General features: G+C 37.5%; 1 protein-coding gene across 1 annotated transcript in view; it reads right to left on the reverse strand.

Annotated features, from left to right (window-relative positions):
* Nucleotides 1-345: 345 nt before the first annotated feature.
* The window catches only part of myo3a (myosin IIIA), a 70,615-nt gene continuing 59,053 nt past the window's right edge, over nt 346-11,907 (reverse strand). The window contains 5 exon segments of the mRNA XM_040044028.1: nt 346-1,573; nt 3,312-3,351; nt 3,354-3,622; nt 7,658-7,698; nt 9,212-9,303. Coding sequence (XP_039899962.1) covers nt 1,459-1,573; nt 3,312-3,351; nt 3,354-3,622; nt 7,658-7,698; nt 9,212-9,303 — 557 coding nt within the window. The 3' untranslated portion in view covers nt 346-1,458.

Genomic DNA, 11,907 nt, shown 5'->3' on the forward strand with positions numbered 1-11,907 from the left:
TAAAGACAATATTAACTCTGTTTTTCTTTGCTCTGGTATTGTGTTGTGAAGCAGTGTGTGTTTGTCTGCAAAGGTGCTACAGAAATAACATTTTATGTTACTTACAATATCTAGTTACAAATCACCACGTGGAAGTCCAACACTGTCACCTTCTGTCTCCACGAATTAGTGTAAATTAACCCTGCAGGCATCAAAGCGACACTGAGCCTCAGCTGCAGTGATCTATAAATGCACTGGTCAACAGTTATCTAATACCCAAAAAGCCTCATTAACATAAACTGAACCCTTTAAAAAAAAAAAAAAAAAAAAATATATATATATATATATACACACACACACACACACACTCAGTGTATTATGAGATCACTCTATTGTGTCATTTCCGAGTTTTTTTCTTTGTTCAAACTTGGTGTAACATTTTGTAATATTTCTTTATTTTAAATAATTTGTCTGTTAATCCTGTGTGTGGAGGAAGCTGTAACAGTTTTTCTTCCGTAGTCTGCATTTTGTCAGGATTTCTTCAGCCCTATGTGTTTTTGTGCCACTGTGCACTGTGTGCAGTCAGCATGTAGCTGGGGATTCACTAACAGCCCCCAAGGGGGGCTTCTCTTTCAAAAATGTCACATAAAGGTCAGAGGTTGAATCTGGCATCAATATTCAAATAAATACATAAATAAAAAACATTCTGTCCTTCTTACTTTTCCACCAAATATTCACAAGAATCAAAGGCTGCCATTTGAGTGAATGCTATTTCAAATGTAGTGATTATTGCGCACAAAGCAACAATAACGCGGGATGGAGGATAATGTGAGGAATTGATGTACTTTATACACACAGGCAATGAAACACTGAATGTCTTTGCATTTTTCCTTCTACGTTATTCATTTTGCACGGTTATGACAAGTTTGCGATTTCGGCTAATTTGAGAGCAGCGAACTAAAAATAATGAAATGGGACGAGGAATTTAATATATTTTTTTGTTTAAGTGAACAAACTGAACATTTGAGCAGATAAAATAATGTACATTCTTCACAATATGAAGCTGATTAGTCTTCAGAATGACTTGAAATGCAAAGTTTTAAGAGCACAACCTGCAAATTTTTTGAAAGAAAATAAAGATATCGAAGAAAAAACATTGGAAATACAGAATACCAGTAACTAAACTGTTGGTCTCATAAATAAAACCTTATTTTACAGCAAGTTTAAAAGTATGACATCTTGTTATTTACATTGACTGTACTCTGTGTTCACTGTATGCATGGAAATCAATACAGTCTGTCCAGTTAAGTCCAGAGGAGTTTCATTTCCTACCCAAACTGTTGTACAATGTGTCTGAAGATCAATAAAATAAATGAAACATGTGCTGTGGTTAGCAGGACACCAGAACAAACTGCCACATGGTGAGATCAGCGATCCCGACCGATCAAGTCCCGAATAGCCAAAAGTCACTTCCTGTATTCAGTAATGTTTGATCAGCCTTTGTCTCTGCGAGGTCTTCCTCAGTAGATGTCTGAAATCGTATGGATTCTCTTCAGTCCGGCTCTCTGTGGAGGCCATTCTGGGAACAGAGCGTCTGTCGATTACACAAAGGAGACAAATTTCAGCACAAGTAGATAAAAACAGAAATGTTGAACACAAGGTAGGACGTGGGGATGTAAACAAACAAACAAACAAAATTAAATGGAAAGGAGATGAAAAGATTCATGTTCAGGGTTCAAGGTTTTCATACTGGTTATCATATTTGGGCCATTTATCATGAGCTGTCCAAGGGAGCGGCCAAGCTGAAGGGAAAATAGATTAAATTCATACATGAATTTATCCTTCGAGCAAGTAAAAACTAAAATTCAAAAACCAGACTCATAAACAGAGGTGCTGGTACCTCACAAGTCCTATTATGGAGTAAGGATGTGGCCAGACTAAAACTACAAATCAAGTAGCTGATTTGTAGTCCTGATCTGAAGAATCTTTAATAATATCTTTTAGTGACAGGCAGCAGAATAGCGCTGAAAAATAAAAATAAAGTTGAAGTGCCAAAAGCTGCAGTTCCTCAAACAGCCACTTGAGGCAGACTGCAGTAAGCTCATGTTAAACTGAACAACTTTCTGTAAAAAATAAACATGTTTACAGCCCAGTTGTTGGCTCTGCAGATAATTTACCTCTTCACAAAAACTTTATTGTGGAGTGAAATTTTTATTATGAATCAGCAAATTAAATTTAGTCAAGGCTTAAAACTATGCATTATTATGGGTGAGACTGGTTTGAGTGACAGGTGGATGCAGGCTAGGCTGCTAATCTGTCTGCTAGGCTTCACCTCAGCTAATTAAAGTCACTGAACTGGAAGTCTTGACTGTGTTTGTGGTGTTTCTGCCTTTTGTAGCCTTTATGATGAAATTATTTGACCAGCTAAGTGATACAAACTCTCCAAGTCTACGCTTGTGATGAGTTAAAGTCTGGTATTTTATTTGCATGTTACAAAGCACTAATTAGTTGATATCTGTGCACTGTGCCTATACATTCAAGCACAACGTTAGAATTAAAGACAAGAGACAACTACATCACTATTTGTGAAGGAATTTCAGAATTTCTGTCTTATATCTGTGAGGTTCTGACTGGACTATGAATATAAGTAATTTATGCGAACGTCTGTTGAATGTGTAGACTGCAACAGATTAGCAACGAATGACAGCAATTTTCCTTATTATCATAAACACACTGCGTGTAATTATTTACTTGACCTTATTCAGCAGACTGACTTCATCTTATTGCCATTTTATTACCAACTTTAAAGCAGCAAAGTCACTTTGAAGAAAACAATTGACTGAGTTTTCATAGACTTGCTGTGAAGACTTTCAAAACTACAAAGTTTACTGTACACAGTTGCAAAATTGTAGCATGCCATGGTCTCTAACCACTATTGTCCTTACTGTAACTATAGCCATACCAGCTATCCAACATTAGCTGCTAGCTTAGTACTCCAGCCTCATTAAAATACGATCAGATCTGTATTGACAAAGATTAAAATGGCATCATAAAAAGTGGAAACTGATTTCCAGCTTAAAAGTGGTTCCACCTTATTGAAGCTTATTGATGGTGCTGATTACAACATAGCTGAAAGTTATCTCTCAGGTGCTTTGAATGGGGTTGGTTCATGTTGCAGCTGAAACCTAGCTGGAGGTCTACAGTTGTTATTATTAAAAAAGCAGAAACAAGTAATTAATGCAGTCATGCACAGTTTCACAAAAATACAGGGACACTTTATAGGACATTTACTTATTGCCAGAGACACTATGAAGAGGACATAAATGACACACCTGTTTTCTTTGGCAGATTTGGGACGCTCCAGTTCAGTGCGGCCCTCTCTCGGATCTGTCGACTGGGAGCAGTCAGTCTCTGCTCTACAGACTGCCTCCTGTCCCCAAACTGCCTTCTATCCATAGATCGTCTCCTGTCCATGGACTGCTTCCTCTCTACGGACCGCCTCCTTTCCATTGACTGCCTCCTCCCTATAGATTGCTTCCTCTCAGGCATGGATGATGTGTTCTCTTTGGACATGGAGGGTTCAGAACGGCTGGTAGAGAGGGCTGGGTAGTAGTGGTCATCCACATCCAACAGTTTCCCTGAGCTACAGCAAAAATAAGAGGACGGGGTCAGACAGACATTAGAGTGTCATCAAACAGTCTTTAAACAGGTTCTCCGGATGCAAATAGAGCACAGGTGTGACTGAAACCAGACGCGAATGCTGTAAAAATCAATACAACGCATTTCTCATAAACACTATAACCTCAATAGTAGATTTTGATCGAAGTTAAGTGCTTTCCCTCTCGTTATGTTTTTCTTACTTTACGTTCAAATCTGATTATAAAGTCATTTGTTTAAGGTCAGATAAAACTCTATTCTAGTTTTTATTTTAAAATTAGGAGCAGGCGCAGGTTGGCTATATGGACTTCAATGCAGCTACCTCAGCAACTCTTTAAAGGGGACCATATGTGCTCATTTCATACTCAAATTTTTAATTTTGACTCGACTGAAGCTGCTCTGCACGAATCAGACTTCAAAAATAATACTTGTTTTTCTTATACTTGACTGTTGTGAAGCTCTTTGCTTCCTGTCTAAAACAAGTCAAAACATCTCCTTTAAGGCCACTCCCCTTTAGGCTAACTTTCCTTTGACTGGTTGCCCCTCATAAACATAGGGTTTAGCTATTCTGCTCACATGCAGAGCTGTTGTTTTTTCTAACTTTCTTCGTCTATAAGCAGGTCTTTGAGATACTCATGATCTTCTGCTTTTTGTGATTTTTTTTTTTCTTTTAGAAGCCACTAAATGCTGGCATCAATATAACTATTTCTTTATTGTAGAAAAGGAGAAAAATATTTTCCCCAAGTTAATTCACCAGCTGATTTCACATCTTTAAAATTTGTCTCTGTGATAGCAGTGACTATAAAATTAACTGAGCAGCAGAAAGAAGACAAATCTTATTGAGAAGAGGATAATTATCAAGTCCTCATCATCCAGGTATCTGCTCACCAGACTGTGTAAACTGTCCATCTGCACTGTGCAGCCCTTCTCTCAGCCGTCACTTTGACCTCCATTTGAACAGAAGTGTGAAAAGGACAGTTTCAATGTGCAGATCAATATGTCTCACACATTGTTAACATAAGGTAATAACCACTATCAGAATATATAGTCAGTACTGCCAGTACACTGATCTCATTCTTACATTGTGATGTGTTTGAAGCTTGACCTGAACTTATCACTGTACTTTTGGAGGCGGGGTTGGCACACAATTATCCCACTGATGAATTACAATAAATGTGCTATTCTAAAGCTGAAATACATTCTTTCTCCTTGATTATAATTACCTCTCCTGTCCTCTAAACTATTAGCTCAATTATGTGATTGACACAGCACGGACAAAGAAAAACCACAATGACAATGGCTAGCACAAGATTTAGATCTATTATATAAGAGCTTTTAATTTTTTTAAAGTTTTTGTAGCACTAGATAATTCACAGAGGAATGCAGATGTTCAGTTTGTTTGTTAAGATGGCTCTGTGACAAAGACTTCAGGTTATAGCTGGTCGTGTTTTAACTAGCTGAAGTACTGCCATTCCCTACAACATCCACTGATTTTTCTTTTTTTATGCCATATACAACTCAAACATTACTAACACGACAACATAAATTGACTGAATATCTCAAGGCACTTGCCACATTGAACTAACCAGATATGGCACATTTAACAAGTCCTTCTGAACCCCTTATTGACCTTGGAGTGGCAGTGCATGAGTCTTATTCAGGCATACCAGATAAAGGTATACCTGGGTTGGGGGTCGGCTTAGGCCTGCCACTATTGGTAAAGTACAGCATATAGTCTTCACTGTTGTTTTATACTGCATCATCTCAATTTTTAACTTTGATTGTTCAGTAATCTAAAGCTCTGAAATCACTCTTCATTTTTTGTACTGGCTAATGAGCCAGGTCAGAAAATAAATGGGGGCTCGTCCGGGATCTTCTGGATTCTTCTGGGTTGACTAAACATTTGAGTTTCTTTGATAAGGTGAGAGAAGCTTTGAGGAGTGACTGAGCAAACTTTCTTTTCTTTTTTTTAAAGCTAGGTGGCTATTCTGCCATTTTACAAGGCCCTTAATCCAAAATAAAGAAGTGGTTTATAAGCTGGGTCAGAACAAAAAAGGGGGGCTTGTCTGGTATCTTTTGAATTCTTCTGGGTAGACTAAAAACTATTTTTTCTTTAATTTTTGGGAAGGTTGACTTTATATTCCTGCCTTTCTACGCTCGATTTTACTCATATAATTTATATAGACATGAAGTACATACATGTATTACCACATTTCAGAGATTACTTTTAATTACTGTTGTCATTACTGATTTATGTAGCCATGCATGGCTTTAGGGACAGCAACAGCCATATATCACTCCAGACTGAAAGTGAAATTGTTTTAGACAAATGATTCATTTGATTCAAGTGAAGTACCTTGATATGCACACGGAAGCATTTTTGGATGACTTCCCAGCATTGTGTGCTTGATGAGCAAGATGAATGCAACTTGTGGGGTATCTAATTTCAGACCAAAATCAACATGGTGGCTTTTTTTGTAAACATTCTCTTACACTGAGAAGCAAAGATAATGAGGTAAGAAATAGCTAATGTCTAAATCTGGCCTCATTTTAGAACATAAAAGGTTAGCTCACAGTTAGCTTTTTATGAGTTGTCTGTGGTGTAGTGGTTAACACATTTGCCATTTACACAAAAGATCCTTGGTTTATTTCTGGCAAGAAATCCAACCGCAGTGTGTCATATGTGAGTGTAGTCCTGGAAAAAAGGGACGTTTGCTTCAGGAAGATGTGGTGTAAAATGTAAAATGTTATCACCCCTTGGGGAAAAAAGCAGATGGAAGACTATTTCATACCAACAAGAAGCAGGCAAATCTAAATGTCCTGAGTTCTAATAACTTAGATAACAACTTTTTCTTAAAAATAGGGTTACAGGCCTTTTTAATGCTCTAAGCAAATATTACCAGAGATCAACATTTTAGTATTTAGCTTAAAGTAGCAATATATGATTAGCCACAAGCATACATTAACCTATAGCTGCAGACTTGTTTGAAATGTCCCAAATAATATGACAGAATTAATTATGCACTGAATGCACAACGATTACAGACATATTTTTGAAATGCAGTGTGGTGAGAAGCCTATAAGTTTTCACAAGCTTGAAATAGGCTGAATAACCAACCAACTTGTAGATTTCAGAGTTCTGATAGTGGTACTAAAATATAGATATCTGTGCTATGCAATCATACTTTCCCTCCCCATTTCTCATGTATTCACTCTCATTTACTATCATCACATCAGTATACTCTCCAGCTTTCTATCCCTACCACCCACGTTTTCCCATTTCCCAAGCCCAATTGCTGTCAGCTTCAGCCAGAGACACTATTGTTCCTGCTGACCTTCTCATCCTTAATGATGCATGTAAACTGCGCCTGTCCATCGCTGGCTTTATTTATTTGCTAACAAATTATTACCCTTGATGTCTAGCACTGTGTTGTATTGTGTGTGTCCACATCAAGGGGGCTCAGTGTGTGTGTGTGCATGTCTGTGTCTCCTCAGACTGCTGTGATAAAGTACCCAGGCCCCTGCTTGTTCAGCCAGCCCTATCGGTCTATCTTCAACCCCTCACTCTGTGCGGGATGCTCACCTTGTGGCCTGTACGGCACATACATATGCATGACTGCACACATCCACAGATACTTTCTGGTTTCATTTTCTTTTCTTTAACAAAAATGCTGAAAACATTTACCAGTATATTCGAAACATGTCACATAATGCAGAAACCCACAGAACAACTCCTATAAATGATACCAAACCACCAATTTGGGATTCCTTACGTTACATTTCTCTAAGAATATGATATTCAGCCAATGTAAAGAGGTAAAAGATGAGGGCAATTAATTTAACTGTGGATGTGTGTATCACTGTGGATCATTAAGTTTGGACCCTATGCCCTTGCACTGTCCCTATGTCGGCACCAGGCTGTAGTTGTTACTATGGCCCAGGAGTAGCAAGCAAGGAGGCAGCATGCCAACCTCATAAAACAGTAGCTAATAGGTTGTTAAAATAAGAGTGGGACACTTACCCCTCTTTCCTGGGTTTGCGTTTATCATCTTGGACAGACCGCTGAATGAAGAGAGATGGAGAACTGATTATTAAATGTCAAACAGCCAACAGTAATATCTGGATGGATTTACCCACAAACACTCTATATTCATGGTTTCTAGATGACATATCTTGTTGTATAAGACGGTGACATATCATCTTATAGGAGAGCATTACCACTAATCACAATCAACTAATCTAGAGAAAAACACAACAATTTGGAAATAATGCGTTAAACTGAAGCATGATGGTCACTGATGTCTATGAGAGGCATTTCAGTCACTCAGTGAGAAAACGTCAGATAAAAGACCCCCACTAGCCAAACTGCACATTAATGCAAGTATCTAATCAGCCAATTTGATTGCACCATATAGACACAACCTGCAGAAGTCCATACTGATCATTGGAATGGTGAAGAAAGTAATTTAAGTGACTTTGAATGTGGCAGACTGGTCTGATTATTTCAGAAACTGCTGATCTGCTGGGATTTTCCCACACAACTATCAAGCAGGCAACAGTAACTCAAATACCCATTTGCTGCAATCAAGGTATGCAGAAGAGCATCTCTTAAAGCACAACATGTTGAAACTTGAAGAACATGGGCTACAGCAGCAGAAGAAAAAACATTTTCTGGTCTAATGATTTCTGATGAATTATTCAGATGGCAGGGTCAAATCTGGGTGTAAACAACATGAAAACATCTCTCCATCCACCATAGTATAATGGTGTCACTGTACATTTTCTTGGCACACTTTGGGCCTTGTAGTACCAACTAAGCCTCATTTAAACTCAACAGTTAGTTTTGCTATGAAGAATTTAGGTTATTCTGAAGGTAAAAGAGGGTCCAACCTCATAGCAGCTAATAAAGGGTCCAGCGAGTGGATTTTTTTCCCCTTAGCCATAGGTTTTCTGTGACATGTCTCTTTTTAATGGGATGCACCACCATTTTAGTGGCTGTTCTCTCATATTTTCAACAATGCAAAATGAAATATTGTTTAAATATTAATTCCACTAAAGTTTAACGGAATTCTTCTGTTTTAAAACTACTTGAGCAAATGTGAAAGCACAGTAATCGATTTAGTAAAACTCTGCTGCTTTGAGTGTTGAATGCCTAAATGTCTAAAGAGATCGTCAGTCTAATTATCGACTAGATTGTATCTGCAGTGTTTACTACACTACAGAACAAACAGAACAGTAAACAGCAATCAGGTGCTATTGTGCACCAAAATGATTAAAAGATTTCTAACAATAAACACTGAATAAAAAGGGACTACTTTTAGTACAAAAGGGAAACTTCTGAAGAAAATCACTCCATTGACAAAAATACTTTTCCAGACAGCTTCATAATAGTCTGATATTTCTCACCTTGGCAACATACGGTGTGTGGTAAAGAGCTCTACTACAGGGTAAAATTTGACAATCAATAGTGCATTATTAAAGCTAGATGCTGGGAAGGCGGTTACAGGTGCAGCTGACGGCAAAGCTTTGTTGTAGAAAATATCTGAAATCGTTCGTCGCCTTCTCTTAGCCTTACATGAATCAGGTTGTAATAGGTGGAGTCCTCTGGTGTATTCAGGGTCTTTGGCTGCTGGTTCCTGCGGGGGGTTCTCGACAATCTTTTGTCAGCTGAAAAGTAACACAGACAGTTTAATGCATCCGGCACTGGTTTTGCTGATGATAATTGGGCAAAATGAGGCTGACAAAAATGCACAACTTTATTTCCTGATAAACTCTCAAAATATCTTCAACACATGATCAGTTTGCATTTTTTTAAGTGTCAGTTGGTTTTCATGGCATGCCCACCACTGCTGCAGCCTCTTATTTCACAAAAGTACTCTTAGCTGAAGTATTTTGGGGCATTTTCTTCCCTTCTTAAAGAGCAAACATGGCAGATGAGATGGTGGATGGTGAGACAGAGACGACTGCCCAGAAATTGCTGCCTTCAAATCAGTTTGTATTTCCATCTTTTTACTTCCTACTTTTCACAGAATACGTTTCTGCAGCCTTTAATAACAAAGAGTGCTGCTGTAAAATGCAGATTTCTGGAAATATATAAGGATTTATGTTAGCATTATGGTCAATTGGAGAGGAGGAAGGTATTTCTACTCTGTGATGGATTTCTACATCTGGAGGTTAGCCTCAGCAATTCATAATATTTTTCTCCTGCAAGATGCCAAATAAATTAGAGTAGAAAACTGAACATATAACATGCACATAATGTGTTTTTGCATTATGTTATATATATATATATATGTATATATTTATATTTTTTTTTAAACTTTTGACAGATGACTTTAGAGAGAAGTCGTGAAATGAAAGATGACTAGATTCAAAGCAAGAACCACCAGTGCAGTCCAGATTAATGATACAGGTATAAACATTTGATGTTATATTTCATTTATATCTTACTCAAGATTATTGTGTCATTTTTATGAGGCTCAGGAATATTTTTTAGTGTATATTTTCTAAGGCACTTGTGGAAGTGCAGTGTTTGATAACTTCGTAATGATCCACGTTTAATTCCGAGTACGGTATTTGAACATGCAGTGATTGGGTGGGCAGCTTTCATGCCTGACATCTCCCACCTTGCAGCGGCTGTACTGCAATCTATCATGTTTGTCATACATGATGTACTGTATCAACAACCCTCATCTATGTTATTGCAATTATAAATATATTACAGTGACCTTTGTTTGATGCTCATTATTAATCGCTGTTCACATACGGGAAAAAAACAATCCATCACGTACAGAAGCTCTCAGGTGAAGAAGGTAAAAAGTTTGTAACATTATTGAACAACTCCATCCAAAGGTCATTCTGAATTGCAAACAACTAAAGCCAATTTTACGTACCTACTTATTACTTCTTGCCATAATTGTTGGAAATGCTAACTCGCAAAACATGATTAACATCTGATGACCTTTCCTGAAGAACAATGTGACTGGGATTCCTCTGCTCTCTCTCTCTCTCTCTCTCTGTGTGTGTGTGTGTGTGTGTATTGCAAATGATTTTGATTTATTATGTCAGTGAAATTCATGAGGACAGATTAGCGCTGTCAATGGAGAAATGACTTTGTGAAGCTGAAAAGGATAATTTCATAGGAGTTGCACTAGCCCCTGGAAATAACACTGATAATTCATTCTGCTTTACCTCAGGCAATGCACTGTGCTGGAGAAGAGTCTGTAAAGGGCAAACATGCCTGGATTAAAGGAAGACTGTTATCTGTGTAGCTCACTCTGTGATACCACTCTTTTGTCTGCAGATCTGTACACTGCCGCAAGTTAGCTTAGCCTAGCATACAGACTGGAAACAAAAACATCTATTCGGGCTCTTTCTGAAAGAAAATAAACTGAGTAAGAGTCATTAAATGCTCTCTAGTTAACACACTCTCACTGGCCATTGTATTAGGTACTTCTTTTTAGCTGCTTGCTTATGTAAATAGCAGAAGTGGGATGTGTAGCCAACAAATCAGCAACTGTGTAGTGTCAACGTGGACCAAATATCTGAGAAATGTATTCTGCACCGTGATGAATTTATGTCACAAAGAAGAAAAATTACTTGGAAAGACCAATGAGGGTATAACCCAGTGCAATTGAGTAGTACCAGGTTATCAACTGAGTTAGCTAGTTTTCTCTTTGTGGTAAGGCTTTAAGACTAGCTAAGCTTTATGTTCCATTATGGATTATTATTTTTTACTATATCTTTTTTATATTAAATATAGCATGGTTAAGGATAAAAAAGTATTATGTTCAGGACAGAAACACCATAAAATAATGTAAACACTTGGTCAAAGGGATTAAGTTAGTGACAAACTGAAGGAAAAAAATAAAACACTCTTCTGCGAAATTAAAAAACTATTTGAAATCAAAGAAATGCAAGATCATTCAGTACATTCAAAGCATACAGTCTGAAACTCAAAGGCTTTACGTTATTCATTTGTCTGTGGGCAGTATCCTTTTGTGGCTGGCTTTTGGTTTTGTCTTCTCCCTTTAGATTACTACTTTCATATTACTATTTAGGGTACTAGTCAAAGAATGAATATGTATTCATAATACAAAATTAATTAAAATGTGGGCTTTTCTGGTGACAGGTGAAAGTTAAATGCTACAGTCTTACTGAAGGTACCCTGGTGTACTGTTACAACTTCCAAAACAAAAGTGATTATTCAAAATGTTGACTACTAAAAAAGTTAAAACTGAATTTACAAACAGAGCATTACAAGGCTATCAC

This window comes from Simochromis diagramma, unplaced genomic scaffold (genome assembly GCF_900408965.1).
Source record: "Simochromis diagramma unplaced genomic scaffold, fSimDia1.1 OVJJ01000602.1, whole genome shotgun sequence".
Taxonomy (NCBI): Eukaryota; Metazoa; Chordata; class Actinopteri; order Cichliformes; family Cichlidae; genus Simochromis; species Simochromis diagramma.